Genomic DNA, 18,685 nt, shown 5'->3' on the forward strand with positions numbered 1-18,685 from the left:
CAGATATGCACCTACTAATCGCTCTCCCGATTAGCCTCAAGCTTAGCGCAACATAGCAGACAGAAAACATTTTTTAAGCTCAAGGTGTACAACAACTTCACACACTGCAATGAGAGAGAAAAATTGCCGACTTTGTGGAACTGGCCAGCAATAAAGATGCACTGTTTACTTAGTGTTCAGGCTCATCCTGTGATTAAATATACTGGAGAAAAAAAACCAAACAAAAATATTTTGGGCCTAATTGCCGAGCTTGGCATCATGACCCTTGAGTTGGTTAAAAAATGTCCTTGCTTAATCCAGAAAGCAATTAAAACACTTTGTATCAACACAATGACACTCACATTGCAATTACGCCTGGCCCTTTCCCATGTCCTATTGACTCTAGCAAGTCCAGATGCACTTTCTCCTGGTCCGAAGGGATTTTAACAAAGTTTGCAACAATTAATGGCTGCTCTGTCCGCATACAGATGGTGATCTGAGGAGCGAGTGGGAGAACCGTTGAAAACTTCACCATTATTGCTCAGTAGACAGCCATTTATTTCAAGAGCCCCAGTCCCTCTTCAGACTTCAAGTGGACAGACAAATAGCAGATGCTCAGTTGACTTCAATTCCTTATGGCAGACATATTAATGCATTGGAGTGGGGCTGAGTGGATTGGTACTTGTGGCTGATGTAGCTGAGGTGATAGTTCTGGTGTGCAGTACCCTTGAGAGTGAAACCCGCCATCTAGGCTGCAAGTAAGCAAACATACACTTGAGACAGTTGCTTGGTGATTTAATGCTAGTATTAATGTGAACTGGTTTTTCCTGCCTTGCGAAATAAGGTTGTACCAATCAGCATGTTTGCCCAACCAACACATTGGACTTCAAAAGTTTGTGTACCAGCTGCTTTGTAAACATATTGAACCTCTTCTTCATATTGTGTGCAAAAACAACCTACATATTTATTCAATGCAGGAATATCACTTTACATTTTTGGAAATATAATTTGCCATTTGCAATTAATGGTTGCTTATTTGGATGAAGAGATAAAAAAAAAAGTCATATTTCCTACATCTATATACCTTCTGAAAACCTGAAACCCAGCAAAACAACTCCTTATGATTCAGCATTGGAACTTTCTACCCACAGCGTGATGTCAGAAGACAACATGAATATTAAAATGGTAACTTGTGCAGAGATGTTCTCACATGGAAACTCAAGGTTAGTTTCTCGCTCTACTTTTAAAGACATTTCTTTTCACCATGGCTCCTGGCAGTTTAAGTTCTGCACTCAGCTACAGACAGGAATCTCTGAAGCCTCTGAACTTAGTGCAAAGTCATGAAAAGTTGTACATTGCTGAGATGAGGTTTAGATGAAGCTTCGGCGAGCAGATAAGAGATCGTATTTAAAATCAGACGGGCTACAGTGCAGCACTAACATGTGCTGAATACTCGTTACAAGTGATTAGTTAACTAGGCTTCAAACAAGTAAACCTTTGATTGATTAAATGTATTCATTGTCATACTTTCCTCGGATGCTATGATGCTTTCAGAACTTAAGTATTGTCTGTTGGAAGTAAAAAAAAGAGCCAATATAACCAGGCCTTTCATTAATTTCCACATCAAGCGTCACCTTAAGAATGTACTGTGTTCCTCCATAAACAACTACTCTTTATTTAATAGTTTCATTCCCTCGCCTACACATGGGTGATGTGGGTGATTCAGCTAACTTCACTATCTGTGAAAGGAATAAGAGAACTGTTCAAAACAACAGAGCGAGAGAAAGGGAGCAAAAGAGGTGCATTTCAGAGGGATCATTTAATGCTAATGTAGCACTTATAATGCAGAACAACTTTTTAATAGAGCTTTGCTATGTGCCAAATCTTTTAAACATAGCATGTGGTCATTTAAAGAAATACCACTCTTATACAGTGCAGAACTATTTGTTCAGTGTTAATATCACAGGATTAATGGTGAATGCAGCTAAAATGTCAGAAGTTGCGTTATCAGAAGATCCAAATCTTGAACATGCAGAAAGTAGAATTTGAGGAAAAATGTTATCTGAATGAGAAACTAAGTGTAGACTTTATGTAAGTATCCAACTTGAGAGTCATACTTGGGGCTCTTGGACCAGAGGTTGGGGTTGTGAGATTATGGCGATCAATGGAAAAGATTAAACAATGATGATAATAGATCATTAACTTGCAACAATTCTCAGTTCAACACACTTTCAAGAAAATATTGTATTTACTACACTTAATAAACTCTTGGTGTGTGTGTGTGTGTGTGTGTGTGTGTGGACATTGCTTCTTATTTTATTCTAAAGTCAGATTCTTAAGTTAAACGGATGTAGGATAGTGTCAAGCAGCAAAGCTTTTCTTTTTTTTTTACATTCCAAAGCTACCAGGTGTCCCCGTGATTGATGTGTACAGCTGGAGAAAAAAATTAAAGTGGAGTTCCTTTTTCTCATCAGAGTATCAATGTTTCATGTCACGAGGTGCTGAAAAACAACAGGCTGTTTAGAACCCCCCCACACACACACATACACCCATTCATTGCAGAGGCAGACCCTGTTGTATTAACAACAATGGCTAAGAGGTGTGAGGTTTTGATTAAAACCAGACAATTTGTCATTGTCAGACTTAAGGGAAGAGAGAGACAGAGGTGTTATGAAAATATCATTAAATCACTGTGGTTGTGATGAATTATTGATCTGATGAGAATCTGGGTGCATGAGATGCATTTTTTTTTCTCTTGAGCCAATTAATGGCGTTGTTGCTCCCAAAAGCAAAAACCTGTTTCTGCTGTGTACAAGAGAAGCTGTTTCAATATTGGTATTCAGCCCTGAAATATCTCACACGTTTGTTTCTATTTATTGGTTTTGCTCCAAAGGATTTATTAGACTTTTAATAATAGCCTGAAAACACAAACAGTCCAGCAGCAACCTCATGTCTCAAATCTGAGACACGGTCTTGGAAAAAAATGTGTATTGTTGTGATGGTTGCTCAGTCCCAGCTGGAAGATTAGTAAGACTGAATTCTAAAGCACTCTAGGCCTTTCTCAGTAAAATGATATGCTTCTTTTTAAGTTGTTTATCTCAACACATTCAAACGGCCTGACAAATCTGTGGGGCATTGCATGTAAACATTAGGTAGATGTTCTATTGAAAAAAAAAACTCCTGTCAGAAGGTTTAACAGCTCACCTACGTCGGTGGAAAACAGGAACTTCTAGACTAGTATTTGTATACACAAATGTAAAAGTTTATCTTGAATCTAATCACATCAGGGGACATGCCCGTATTGATCATAAAGTTAAACTGATTCATCCATTACCTAATCACTTGATCAAATCCAAGTCTCTGATCACTTCTGCAGAGTCGTTTAATTAACGTCTCAACATCTCCTGGGTTGCTTTTTCTTTTAAATGGACACAGTTATCTCGGCTGAACAGGATTAACAAACTCAGACACTTGCGCAAAGTAAATAAAATACTTGTTCAAAAGAAAATTTGACCAAAAAAAAAGTTGAAAACAAAACTTTTCAAAATAAAACATGTTCATTCTGCAGTAAAATGTCACCTGTTCATATTATCATGTATGACATCAGTCAACTATCAGTTTCATAATTGTATCTATTTTACCCTAAAAAAACACAAAAACTTATCTCCTGACACTCTCCAAATAAAGCAGGTCTAGATTGTACTTTTTGTGACATTATTTACTGAGACTTAACATAAATGTGATGCAAGAAAGTGTAAGCCGTTATACACATAAGCAACATTATTTCACCACAACTTGTATCCAGCTCACTGTTCTATTGCTGTTCTAAAACCAACCATGCTCAAGTCACTCCATTAGCTGCATGGCAAGTTATTCTGTCACTGTCACTGTTCTTACAACATTTCACTAAGACCACTTCCACCCAAGTGGACTCAAACTGCAGGCTCTGACTCAACCTTTTCATAGGGGGAATGAAGGTATCATGGCTATTCACTACATGTACCCTCATACCCACGACCATTGCAACAAGGACTATAGCCTCTGTACATGGGGGATACTCTCTTACCACTTAGCTAGTCCAGTGCCTCTATATGTGGGCGGCAGTAGCTCAGTCTGTATAGGGACTTGGGTTGGGAACCAGAGGGTCGCCGGTTCAAGTCCTGGTGCGGACCAAAAATGGAAGTTGGTCTGGTAGCTGGAGAGGTGCCAGATCACTTCCTGAGCACTGCTGAGGTGCCCTTGTGCAAGCCACCAAACCCCCTCCCCACCACCAGCTCAGGAGCGCCCGCTGTGGGCAGCTCCGTCACTCTGACATCTCTCCATTAGTGCATGTCCATAGGATCCTGTTTCTGCATGTGTGAGTATTTCAAATTGTGTGTTGCGTGTAAAAACAGAAATTCAATAAACCTAAATCTTAATCTTAATATATCTAAATTATTCTAAACAAGATAAAACTGATACTTTAGTTGTTTTTGACAGAAAGCATTCAGTGAGTTCTGATATAGTGGATGACAGAAATGGGACTTTGAATTCACGGTCTGGTTGTCTCAGTACTGTTCATTGACATTGTGGTCGAATATGAAAATAATCACTTACATACTTTTATTTCGTACAGTACAACAGCACTTCCTTTTGTGATGTATTGCCATGGTGCCATAAAGCAATAAAATGCATTTGTAACAATTTTGTATGATGTAGAAATTCTCATAAGCATTCACTTTTCAAAGTAAGGCAGGTTTTTCTTAAAGCCATAAGACTCAACGAAGGTCATAGACTATCGTCAGAAAGTTCAGCAGGTAAAATATATCAACTATAGCCGGTAGTCTCATGAAAAGGCAAGACAATCGTTAGACTTCTGTGAACCAAGGGTTCAGTTTTTGACAAGTTTGGAGTTCAGGTTATGAACAGTTTAGATGTTAAGGATCAAGCTATAATTGGTTATGTGTGCAGTTACTGTACATGATGTCTGTACAACTATGAGTGTGTATCTTCATTTGCTGGCATGTTTGACTGTTTGTTTTCAATAAAGGTAAATCCATTGGAAATAAAAGGAAAAATGCTCAACAGTAAATAACTTGATTCAAGAATTGCTGATACCACTCACCCCATTAACCGGATATGTCTTCCAGTCCAGTTCTCCTAGCACTGTCGTAGTGTCCAACAGAACCACTGGAGAGAATGCAGGGTGAAAGAGGAAGTTATGTAAAATGGAGGAGGAAAGTTGAAAAGAGTCAAAGAATGACAGTAGAAGCACAAAGAGTGAGAGGAGAGAGCAGAGAGGGGGGGAGAGAGAGTGTGAGAGAGGTTGGACAGTGAATTTAAAGAGAAGGGAAATGGAGGTGACAGAACAGGAAGAGAGAAGACAATAGTTATCAAGCTGTCAATGAGACGCTGACAAAGCTGCAAAGCTTTTATCAAATTCAACCACCTATGAAATAACAGCTCTTAGGGAAAGTCCGGGACAACACCAACACTAACACTGATACGCCCCCCCGTCTAGGTAAAGTCTGGAAGATTAGTACTCTCCTTCTCAGAGGTCAGGAGTGTTCTTGGCTGCATGTCATCAAAGAAAAGCCTGAGATGAATAAAGGGAAAAGACCAAATGTTCGTGAAAACTCATAATGTTTAACTAAAAAAACATGAGTTAAATAAAAGGAAAATACAGTCAGCTTACAAATTGTACAAACAGCTTATGAATGTTAAAACCATTTCAGTAGCAAAAATACATAGAGCAGGGTTAATTTCCCCCCTTGAGCCGACAGAAATCATTTTTTAACTTTACAGTACAGCAAAGCCAGGTATCATCACTAATTACTTCCATATACTGGATGATTCTACACCTCACATTTTGGGTCCAGTTCCAAAAAGCATTGCCAATGCAGGAAGAAATTTGCTTGAAATGTAGCGAGGTGATAAGTAACCATGCTGAGGTTTGGATGGTGGAGGTGTCTGTGCGCATTTCTTTCATACAGGAGATGAGAGTCTGCCTTCTGTCAAAGAGCTACAATCAACATTTTATGTTTTTATTTCCTGCAACAAAATAATTCCTGTGATATAACCACGTATTTTATTTTCCATAAAAAGCCAAACACCATCTTTCCAAAGCCATGCTGCAGTGGAAATGCACAGATATTGTGGAGGGGAGGACTTTAAAAAAGAAGGAGTAAAGAGAAGTGTCTCGGAACTCACTGGCCATTGTGTAATGATAGCCTGTGGGAATGATGGTATACTTTTCAGGGCTTTGGGTACAGAAGTAAGGACTTCTGTCTTACTTCCTTTTTGTGTTTCTTCATCAACAGACTTACTAGCGACCTGAGAATCTTTTTGGTGTCGAGAACATGGTCCAAGAGTAGAAGCTAAGTTGTTGTTAGCTAAATGCGATGGGTTCCAAGATGGCATCACAGCAGATTGTCTTCCGCGTCTTTTGCCCTTCACACAGACTGTTTTCCTGCATACAGCAAATGCCCGCTGACACGCTGATGAACAATACTGATCGGACTGCCAACAGAAACCAGAACACTTCTGATACCAAAAGTCAGTCCCACGCCTACGTCGACTACTGTATTTTTCTGCAGAATCTATAGAAAGAGATTAGCATACGGGAACATATGGTGCCTCATTATTAGGAAAGTACTTAACCCCAGAGGGAAAATCATTACATGTTCTAATAGTAAAACGTTTCATGAGGCAGATGACAAGATGGTCAATAATGACACGACTGGATGTATGGATCTCATGATGCCTACATCAAACCTACTGGCATTTTTGAGACGCTGTGTCCTCACACCTGTCTGCCTTAAGTCCAGACTCTAAAATATGATAAGGCGACTCATCAGGATTTCAGCATTTACACAACAGTTGGTAAATAAGTCATTTTTGATTGGTTGAGGTCCAATGTTTACTCTTTCATGCCACACCAAGAACTCAAGCTGAAGCCGTATTAAACTGTCACAGTTTGTTTCATGTTCTCATGCATTAGTTTCTAATACTTTTTTGTGTGGGCATGTTCGCATGTTCCATCCTTTGTGAGTGTCCATGACAACAATGTGTTCACACAAGTGTAACAGTCTTGAGCTGTCTGCACTCTTGTCACGGCTCAGGCATGAAAAGAGCCATTATCTGACTCTTGCTTAGCCCCTTAGGCCAATTTGATATGACGAATGTGCAATTTCCTTTGTCTCCTCACAGCCAGTTAATTACAATCTCTATCAATAAAGTACGTCCCACTTCAGTGGTCGACATTATGGACCAAAGAGTCACATCTTCAGGCGACCTGTCACTCCAGTGTACCACGAACTTTGCCAAATCTGGATTAATTTAATGGGGTTGCTCCTGTTTTTTTTGGGAAGTAATTAGATAACCAGAAGAGATACACTTTGGTGAGACTAAATGAACCACTTCAGCATTTACAGAGCCTTCGTTTAGCCTTGATCCCCTGCTGTTAATTAAGCGCTGAATTATAATAAGACGGCCTTGCCTCTGTTCAAAAGGAGGACAGAGAGAGAGTGAGGGTGAGTGACCAGGAGAGACAAAGAGATATTGATTTTTGACTTTATTACAAAAACAATCTTTCATGATCACATGCAATGTTCCACATGTTGTTTGACAGCGGGAAAAACAATTCTTATTTCTCCACTGACTGTGTGTCTATCCCGCACACACAAATACATAAACACACACCTCAACATACATACACAGCAATGTGGTCAGGGAGAAATTTAAATTCCTGCAACTATCTTTGCAGTCAGGAAATAATAAATGACCCGAGACCTATGTGCTGAATTTGATACACATGTTTTCTCATTCAGAACACACACACACACACACACACACACACACACACACACACACACACACACGCACACACAAAAAGAAGAGTATTTATCAGGAGGACAAATCACATTAATCTCATCTGGTTATTGTGTCTGCAAGCATAATAATCAGCAACTGTCCTTTCTAAACTCTCCTCAGCAAGAAAATGATCATTTTGGAAAAAGGAAGATGGGTACAAATAATTTACTTTGCAGTAAAATGCCAGTTTCTCTTGCAATATCTTTACCCTGTGAATCTCTGTCCAAGATCACTGTCAACCATTAGTGAAACTGACAGTGACAGTAGTTCTTAGACTGAAGCCTCAAATCACCAAATTATATTTTCTGCATGTTAAAATGTGTTTAAAAGCTTACTGAGACACAGACAAATCTTGACGTAATATCTGCTGAAGAAGGCTATATAAATTGTGCCTACTTTGCTTACTGTTAATGTAACAGAGTATTGAATGATGGCAGGGTCGCTAAGTCCCACCAACATTCCTCCATGCACCAAACATCGGATCAATTAATTAAATGACTGCTACTTCTCATAAAATATATTCTCCTGTGTTATGAAGGTATATCTGTATCCATCCTATACTTAAGAAAACCTATGTGTGTGCGTTTGTGTTTTTGTTTCTTTACAAGGTTGAGACTGAAGGTGCTCTGTTGAAAACAGTTTTATCTCCGAGGTTCCCTGGGGAGTTTTTGACCTCTAGTAGTGCTGTGGAGCTGTGTCTCTCTGCAGCAATGTACGCACAAAGCCAGTGAAGAAAAAAATCTAACAAGGATGTAAACATTGCAATATTTGAAATATTCATACATTTGTAAATGGGTCATGTGGAAGGGGGTCGATTAAACAAAATTGCTTTACCTAAAGGTTACAAACAATACATGTGGGTGAGTAGCATTGAAGGTAAACTTGACTTCTGTTTGTTAATATGAAAACTTCACAAGGCAACTTTAGTTGACTGTTAAATGAAAAGGATTTATAATACAGTAAATGTAGCGCGTCATTGATGTGACTGTTAAGCCATGTAAATGGGAAGGTTTAACTTTTAGCACATAGTAGCTTTGTTCAGACTGCTCGTTCTAGGTGCATACTATGATTGTCACTGAGGCTTCATGGGGGAATGAGGTGATCCCTTCATCGGAGGTAGAGGTGTTACAGGTGAGAAGAGTGCGCTGTGTGTGCATGTCTAAGTGTGTGTGTGTGTGTGTGTGTGTGTGTGTGTGTGTGTGTGTGTGTGTGTGTGTGTGTGTGTGTGTGTGTGCATGTCTAAGTGTGTGTGTGTGTGTGTGTGTGTGTGTGTGTGTGTGTGTGTGTGTGTGTGTGTGGCGCTCTAGCTGTTTCTCTACAGTTTCGTACACACAAACATGTGCACAATGTGAATTCACAGACCGGGCACAGATATTACACTGTTGACATAAAGACAGTGGAGCTCCCTTATGGCGTTGTTGTGGAAACACACTATGAAATAAATAATAAAAAAAATAAAAAAATAATCGTAATAATAACCTTTATTTAGTTAGAATAATATCATTTTGAAATCAGTATAGTAGTGCACAGGAAACCAATGCATGGAGGCCAGGATTGGTGTTATGTGATCTCAAAAAGGGCTAATGGCTCCCCCCCCCCCCCCCCCCCCCTTACATGTATGTGCTGGGATGAAAAGCCTTCATGAAGTTGCTGTGCCAAGCTTTTATAAGCTACATAATCAGACCTGCATGTTACTCCGCATGAAACTAAAAGTTTTTACAATTCAGGGTGTGTAAAAATGTATGTTTTCTGACACATCAGTTAAACTTGCAACGGTAGGAATCTACATATTTACTAAACCGGACATGACTCTGTAAATTTAAATTTATAATCAAGTGAAATCTTCAACTGGCAAGTTTGAGGACATGTTTACCAGGGATATTTGGCTATATACTGTATGTATGTATATATATACGTTGTTTCCTATGTATGCATCTCCCTCCACTTCAAGGCTGTCACCACCACAGGCAGACAAGCATCCTGTGGGGAGAACTGAGTGCGCGCACACACACACACACACACACACACACACACACACACACACACACACACACAATACACAGAAAAATGAAGTGAAAAAGGCTTTGACATTTGGCTAGTGAAAGGGCTCCAGCCGTCTTTGAAAATGTGTATCCTGACCATTAAACATTCAGGAAGTAATATTAAACTGACCTCTGCAAATGTGCAAAGTGGAAGATGTCAAGAAGCGATTACATTATGGCATCTATTTGCCCATGTGACTTATGGGTACAACTGAGGGGAGATAACATTATCCTGCCCGGTGTTTCTCATACGTATTTGACTCCACCCACTCCCAAGTGACTGAAAATTAATTTTGAGAAGTGGGAAATTATTCTGATACATTTAGTGTCTGCCACTGCTCCAACTTATTTAAATTCACAGGTTTCTACAGTAAGTATCGTGTCTGCAAGAATTCCTCTAGGGACTGTATGGGCCAAAATCCTTATATATTTTTAAACATGAATATATGTTCTCATCACAGCCAACAGAGAGACAGAAATAGGTGACTGGAAAGCGGCACTATAGCTGACAGAGAATGCCAGAGGCTGAAATTTACTGTAACAATATGTGGTCCCTATAGCTGTGGCCACATTTCTGTGCACTCAGAATTTGGAGCTGAAATAAAATGTCAGAGTTTCCTCCATAATTTGGGTGATGCATGTAGTTCCTGCATGTTCAGTGTGCTTAAAAGCATGAAGAAACCATTGTATGACTTTTCTTTTGCATTTGTAAATGTAAATGTGTTTTTCATTTGTATTCATTGCAAAACTCAGTGTACTTCATCTATAATGATGAGTCTATAGAAATATGTACTCTGTACATAGGGATCTAGATTGTCAGCATGGGAAGTGCTCTGGTATCCGTTTGTTGTCCGAGCTGTAATGTATTAATAAATTAAGTATATCACCAGGCTTTGGCATATACAGTAGAAACAGCCCGTGTGAACAGCAAAAAACAGGCGGAGCGTTATCGGCGCTGACGTACCAGCTCCAATCAGCAGTAATCCAACAACAATTTATTGATCTCTTTAAATAGATATTTGGATAAAAGTGCAGCTGACAATCTATAATAGATTTCAACTTGAGCCACAAATATGCTTGACACTGTCACAAAAGCCAATCAGCGTATAGATTTCCTAAATACCTGAAACGCATCAGAATTGATCGATCTGAGCTTCATTTAACAAACAAGCGTTTTAACAAGTTGTTTTCTTCTCCTCTTGAGGAGAGAACTGATAAAGCTTGAAGGTTTGCTTTTTACAGTCACACTTCATTCCTGTTAATGCAAGTAAATCCAAAGAAAATCAGGTTATTTTTTCTGGCTCATACCGCTGGTAATGAGTTGGCGTGAAGCCATAGTTTATGATCATCAACTGTTGAACTGAACTGAGACTCAACAGATGGACAGGTGCTACTCCAGGATGTTATGGACCAAGAAATCAAGGCATTTATGTCGCAGATGTCAATGCCACATGGAAAAGGAAGCATTGTCTGGAAGTCATTAAACCCTAACCATTGGCTTCACCAGAACTATGGCAAAATGTACATCCAGTCCCAGAGGCATATATCGTCTATCAGACGATGATGGCTGAAGGGTTTCGAGATTGTCTTATAGCTTACAACAAATCGCTGACTGACTAAACACTGTGGTGTTTTAGTAGGCTAACTTTTCAGCTAAAATGATTATAAATTATAAAGTCACACATTTTCAGAAAATAAAAATGCATGAATAATCTTGGTTATTACTTTACAACTTAGTTCTTTCATCTATATGAACATGCCAATGGAACTGCCAAACCAAGACTTACATCTCGTGACTAATGCATTCAATTTAGATTGTTGTATGGGTTATTGGTTAAACATCAATATGTATAATTTGATCATTTCAGAGTCTAATTTATTTGATACATAAACACTTAAAAAGACAGCATGAATATAAATGCCAAAGATGGTATGTACTCTATAGTATCACTGATAAGGAGCAGATGAGCAACAGTGAGCATTTGACTGACATCTCTTGGTTGACTCATGTTGATTTCTGTCAGCAATCTGTAACTTCAAATGTGTCTTTACATTTGTGGGTTTTTTTTTCAGATTCAGAGCCAAATTCTTATTTTCCCAAACAGAGTATAGGTGTGAAAAGTAACAACCACATGATTATCACTGCCATCTTCAGTCTTCCAGAGAAATTGTTGGCTCCGCAAACAAACTTACTGTTTGCATACATGTTGAGACTGCACCGAGTTGTTACTGCCAGGAGTGTTGAATCTATTGAGTTATCTGTGGTAGGGGCGAAATAATTATAAAAAGTACATTAATCCTTAAACCAAGACTGGTATCTCTTATCAAACTGACTTTTGCGATGGTATTAGGCTGTACATCCAAGTGTCCCTGTGTTTTCGATAGTTAACAATCTGACATGTTATGTTATTCAGCCATCACATTAACAGCGGCGAGATACCAAAACACTTTAAGTGTAAAAAACAACAACTAGTCAGCCCAGCTGTAATTCTATTAGCCTGCTTAAACATAGTTTGCAAAACGGCATATATTCTCCAAAGGAAGCTTGCATGTAATATAAGTTATGGGCATTACATTCCTTTAATATCTTTTGTTTAGTTAGGCTAGATGTTTTAAATGGCTATATGGATGGATTTCAATCTCGCTTGCCGGTAAAGACACGCGCATTAAGTTACTTTTGCATGTGCGCGTGCAATCGTGTAACGGGGGGAGACTTTAAAATAGTCAAATTTGGTGCATACCACCCAATAGGTCATCATTATGTCACGTACTGACTATACATTTAGGAAATCAGGTTCCCTGAATGTGCTGATAGTTGCACGTGACTGTATGTATACACACCTTGGTTTGAGGTACCCGGGTCCGACAGGATACTTTCAAGCAAGAACAAAAACACACAGTATTTCCCAGAGGAGCGCATAGTTGAGTCAGAAACAAGTGCGCTCTGAACTAAAACGCTGCACGGACTCCAAAATAGATCCTCAAGATGAACAGGTAAGGAGGTTTGAGGAAAGAGGTGACTGACTTTTTCCCAGCATCCAGACTCAGAAGGTCATTCTCAGCGTGTTTCTCTTACTGAATTATGTCTTTCAGCTGAGCACCCCGAATCCTTCCATGTGGAGACGGACAGGCAGACAAAATCATCGAGCAGCCATTGCGCACAAAAACCTGGCGACTTCTTCAAGAATACATTTTAGGAGTAATAGTTGTCCTGAAACCTTTGAAACACGAGCAGTTGGACGTCTGCAGATCCCAAAAGTGTACAGTAGCGAACTTTCTCGATGTGAATGAGTCGAAAGTCAGTCTGATTATTTTTTTACGTTTTAATTCCAAAAACGAGAGAGAAACAGGGAGAGAAAAAGGAAAACCCTGGACTTCCCACCTCAGTCAGCCTGTGCATCTCTCACTGTGACACTCTGTATCACTGCGTGCATCTCTCTGTCTCTCCCTCTCTCTCTCTCTCTCTCTCTCTCTCTCTCTCTCTCTCTCTCACTCTCTCTCCTCGGGATAGGAGGGATGCTCTGGCGCATTCAGAGGATCCCATTTTCATACCTCTACCAGGGATTTTACAGCCGAGCCCATGCGAGCAAGTCTAACTTACTCTTTTGTTATATTTCACCTCATGTCTTACTTTACATCTTGTAAAGCGCGGCTCATCAGTCGCTATTGATTCCGGAGGGGGACGCAAGGGAGATGGAAGGAAATATGAGGCCATTATTAAACTCATGTATCACTCCCGTGCTGTGATGTGGGTTCTACCTGCATTGGATTATGTTGTAGGAATAGTAATGTGTCTGGGGCAGTTTCTATTTATGGTGTCAGGGGAGGACGGCAGGCAGACAAATAGGGTATAAATTGATATGGGGCATGCTGGGTAAGAGGTATCCACACACACATGTATTCATTAACATGCTCTTGTGAATCACATATTACGTTTTTTAGAATAAAATATGTAAGCAATATTTTGTTATTCATACTTACATTGCTCTTGTTGCTCGCCATTGTAGTTTGATACAACACAAAATTCACAACAAAATACACACTTTTAATTTAATTCTAAAATGTTTGTAAAAGAAAACAAAAAAAAAAACGTTTTGCACAGTGATGCATTAATTTCATCAGCATTAGTAGCAAAGCACGTCCTGACACAAACAGTTTCATCCGTGCTTCAAACACTTGTGTCTGTCCCGACTGATGGCCCGTTAGCTTTAATCTGTAACACAATAGAGGACAGGGCTGTTAATGGGAGTCCATTGGGAGCCTCAGTCAGGGAGAGGGTATAATGACCCCGTTGGGCTCAGGAGTCCCCACTCAGCTGTTGGAGGATAAAGGTGCTGATTGAACTGATGGAGCACATCAGTCACTCAGCGTCTGTTTGAGTGACAGCTCAATAACTGCTTGAAGCACTGACATTGGTGCTGCAGCATTTAGGCAGGTCATAGTAAGCACGTGGCTCCTAACAAGAAACGCTAACTTTAGTATGTCGTTTATGGTTATAAGGACACACAGCTCAACTTTTCACACAATGCATTGCAATCAGCACTATTATACTACATACATTTCAGCACCATGGACAGTGACACCGGACTGCTTTCCTTTCCGTTTCCTTCATTGTCTGTTGTGGTTTATTGGTGTTCTTAAACGTTCATCTTCGTTTTAAGCGAAGTCTGCATGTGGCTGGCTCAGTTTCGGTAGATGGCTGTTCATCATGAGCCTGGTTTTGCCAAAGATTTCTGCCTCTTCAGAGGATGTTTTTTCTTGCCACTGTAACTTTGCTAGATGTTGCTTAGTGCTGTGCTCATGATGGATTAATGTTGGGTCTTTGTAATATAGCAATGAGTAAGGTCTCTGTACCTGCTCTTTTGTAATGTGAAATAACAGAGAGTAAAGTCTTTTACCTGCTTTTTGTAAAGTGTCTCCACATAACATTTGTCATGAATTGGCGCTATACAAATAAAGATTGATTGATTGATAGTATAAGTCAAATAAAAATATCTCCCCTTTTCTTTTAATGTGGTCATATTAGCGTACTCTTTCAAGAAGCTGTGTTATTGTCAAAGGTCATGTCAGAATACTGTTAGTTATCATATTAACCTTCTTGAATTATATGCCATGTAAACTTTAATTGAGTACACCCTCCAACTGCTCTGTATCCAAAGATTTATGGAAACTTCAGTGAGGAGTTTGCTTTCTGTTAACGGTTGGAAAGGTCATGGCTGATAGCATGCCACAAGGTTGGTGAGGCTATTGCCACAGTACATCTTTTATGGGAATGATAAGAATTTAACCTGGAGAAGCAGCCTTGACCAGAGGAGGGACTGCTCTGAGGTAAAAACAGCTTCCTAAAACTAAAATTGGCCGTATAATAATTTGAAGTTGTTATTTTTGTGTTCAGTTTTGTTTTGTCCCCTTCTACATGCTGATTGTAATTCTTTGGGCATGTGGCTGTTGACTCTAATAGTTAGTTGAAAGTAATTTATTTTCTGCACAGTCAAGGGAGAATAAGAGGAGGCATCATAAACAATGCAAGAAACAGCAAAAGCAAGTCAAGAGGGCAGTAATCCACTCCAGGCTAAAGGCTAACCCCAGTCAACCAGCACTTTCATCAATACTACTAGCCAGTGTTCACTCTTTGGATAATAAAGTCTGAAATGAGGAACTACAGTGTTCTTATTTTTACAGAAAAGTGGCTGCAGGACAACACCCCTGGTGTAATGATTGGTGTATCAACGCTACAGTTGTCAGGACCCAACAGCTATAATATGTATATATATATATATATATATATATATATATATATATATATATATATATTATAGATATACTGATCCAGGCTATTGTATTTGCTGAGGGAATTCACTGTCATTACTCTTAGACATACACATTTGTTTTTAAAGTGATAGTTTACAGACAGCTTTGCAGTAATTTGCCAGTAATGCCCTTATATTAAATGTCTACATGCAGCATTAGAAAACAAGAGAAATGCTGAGGTATTCTAGAGACAAACATAGTTGAATAGCTGCCAAACATGTCTGAAGTGTTTTGAATGTTTGAACGAATAGCCACACTCATCGGTGAGGCTTAAGCTTGCTGTCATTGGAGTTCAAATGGGGACAAAGAGTTCACATTATTTTTCTCAGAAAATAGTATTTTACTTGCTTGTGCATGAGAAACAAAATACCAAATAGTTCAAAATGGCAAAGTTAGAGGCTGGAACCCTGCAAATGTTTGTGATTGGACGTTTGAAAGGTTTCGGCTATATTTATTTATTACAGCATATCCTGGTGGATACATGGATATATTTCATTGCAATTAATTTGATCATTCCAGAGATAATCTGTTATAAACAGAAACATATCAATTTAATGAAGATGCAAAAAAAAAAATCACGTTATCACTGCAGATTTATAATACATCATCTGGAAACTAAAATGTTACAACTTTCTAATTAAAGATATTTCACTCAAAGTTACTTACACCATTATATAAATTGCTAACATAAAATGCAACAAACACTCCATTTCAAAACCCCTCTGTACAAAGAATAACCTGGTGAAACTTGATTGGCAAGTGCTCAACTGTAACAGAAGTTCTGCTCTCCAGTTTTCACAAAAAAAAACCTCAAACTAATCTTGGCTCAATCACAGTAACAACTCAAGTCTCATAAAAAAAAAGAAGAAATGTCATAGTGTAAGGATCATTTAGAGTATTAAAGCGAGCAGTTAGAAGTATTAAAAGTGCAGCTCTACCAATGAGAAGTCTTTCAAGACAGCAGAACAGAATGACCTGTGGAAGAATGAACCCTCATTAAGTCCTGGATGGGGATTATCACTCTTCAGCTGCAGACTGACTGGGACCGTAAAGAGCTTTAGAGCATCATTTCCTGCAATCCATTTACCCTTACACGTCTCCTCTGCTGTTGGACACAGCACATTGTGCTGCCTGATTATTCCTGATTCTGTCTGCCTGTCAGTCGACATCTTTATTTGTCCTCCACATCCCTCCTCTGCCTCTTTCCTGCTCTTTAGCCTTTCATTCTGTCCTGTCACACTCTTCAACCTGTGTGTTTCATTCCCTCTCTTCTCTCAGCACCTCAACACCTTCTCTGCCTTTTTTCTTCCCTTTCCCTTCCTCTCCACAAACAACCCGTTCTTTTTCCCTCAGATCTTTCTGCTGTAGCACTGAGCCACCTGGCCATGCACTTTTTCCCTTCCGTCCATCTTATTCGGTTATGTGTGACCTCTCTCTCTCTCTCTCTCTCTCTTTCTATCTTTTTTCTCTTGCTCTCTTTCCTCCTCACATCTCTCTCTCCCTCTCTGAATATTTCATGATTTGGTGGCACAGTGCTGAGGTGAGGAGGCTTCCTCTGTCTTGCGCTGGCACACGCAAATATTTACTCCCCGAGCCTAGCTTAGTTGAGTGTTAGGACAGACTAACACTGTGTGTGTGTGTGTGTGTGTGTGTGTGTGGGGGGGGGGGGGGGGGGGGGGGGTGTGTGTGTGTGTGTGTGTGTGTGTGTGTGTGTGTTGTATAAGTAACAGTGATTACTTGTGACATTGGTCCCAGAGGGGGAAAGTAGGTCTTTGGTCTCTTCCTACATTGATGTTAGTGCTCCAGTGCACTCTCTGAAGTCTACTAGGATGAATACATCGATACATAAATGGATGTACAGACAGACAGACAGACAGAGAGAGAGATAGATAGATAGATAGGAAGATGAATGTGAGAGAGAGAGTGAAAGAGGGAGAGAGAGTTAGTGGAGAATCTCACGGTGCCTGTGCATTGACAAATGTCTGCTCTGTTTTGGCTGGTGAGAATGGAGCTCAATTGCAGGTCTGGAGGAACATCAAAACACAATTAGGGGCTGACATGGAACTGGCCATGCAGAAGAGTGAGGACAGGGTAAGGAGAAGGAGAGCAAGAGGAAGGAGGAGGAGGAGGAGAGCCGAGAAAAGACAGTGAGATATTTGTGAAGCAGACTGAGAAACACAGACACATAATTGAATTTTATTGGCCATGATGAGATGAAAAATGGGTGGGAAAATGATAAAAAAAAAAATAGAGATGGAATAAAAAAACCTTAATTCAAAAGACGTGAATTTGTGTGTAAATGGGAGGAAAAGGTTAAATTACATTTGTAGCTGACTTGCTCTGCTCATTATGTGAATAATCATTTCTTACTGGAATTATTGTGCATTTGAAGAGGCTAATTTAATTTTCAACCAAGGCATTCTAAATGTACTTTTTCATGAACTTGTTTGAAATCAGTGTGCAGACACAAGCATGTAATCCTTTTAAGGCTTCTGACTTTGAGGAGGCACTCAATTATAGTCTCATTTAATACTAGAAGGTTAGAATTTCCGCTGTAAATGCTTTGTTTTCACTTGTTTCTGTTAATGATTACTTAATAAACTAAGTTATATCAACTCAGCTTTGTGTTTATGTTTGGCAAAGCTAGCATGCAGGCACGCTAAACTAAGATGCTAAACACTGTAAATACTTTGCTGGTTCAAGCTTTTTGTCTGAAAACATAGCTGTGTGTACAGTTGTTGCGACACAATTTCATATTATTTTGAAACTGCTCAAGATGAGCATTTCAGCACCACTCCCAAACCTCTTGGTCCACACTACTACTCAGGAAAATGCATATCAAATGACTATTAACTTACAAGGGATGGGACGGACCAGATATAATATAAGTATCAGGTCAGATAGTGACATCATTTACATATTGGCAATTGGACTGACAGTGCAGATCCACGTTGCGGATCAAGAAAGATCACTGGGAATTTTAAACATTCTCAGCTCACACC

At 39.4% G+C, this 18,685-nt stretch overlaps 1 protein-coding gene across 1 annotated transcript in view; it reads right to left on the bottom strand.

Annotated features, from left to right (window-relative positions):
* The window catches only part of LOC132973056 (ephrin type-A receptor 6-like), a 50,404-nt gene extending 37,099 nt beyond the window's left edge, over positions 1-13,305 (bottom strand). The window contains exons 1-2 of the mRNA XM_061036266.1: positions 12,714-13,305; positions 5,084-5,148 (exon numbers count right to left, since the gene is read on the bottom strand). Coding sequence (XP_060892249.1) covers positions 5,084-5,148; positions 12,714-12,792 — 144 coding nt within the window. The 5' untranslated portion in view covers positions 12,793-13,305. The remainder of the gene's footprint in view (positions 1-5,083; positions 5,149-12,713) is intronic.
* Positions 13,306-18,685: the final 5,380 nt, after the last annotated feature.

Source organism: Labrus mixtus, chromosome 1 (genome assembly GCF_963584025.1).
Source record: "Labrus mixtus chromosome 1, fLabMix1.1, whole genome shotgun sequence".
In the NCBI taxonomy this organism is placed as follows: domain Eukaryota; kingdom Metazoa; phylum Chordata; class Actinopteri; order Labriformes; family Labridae; genus Labrus; species Labrus mixtus.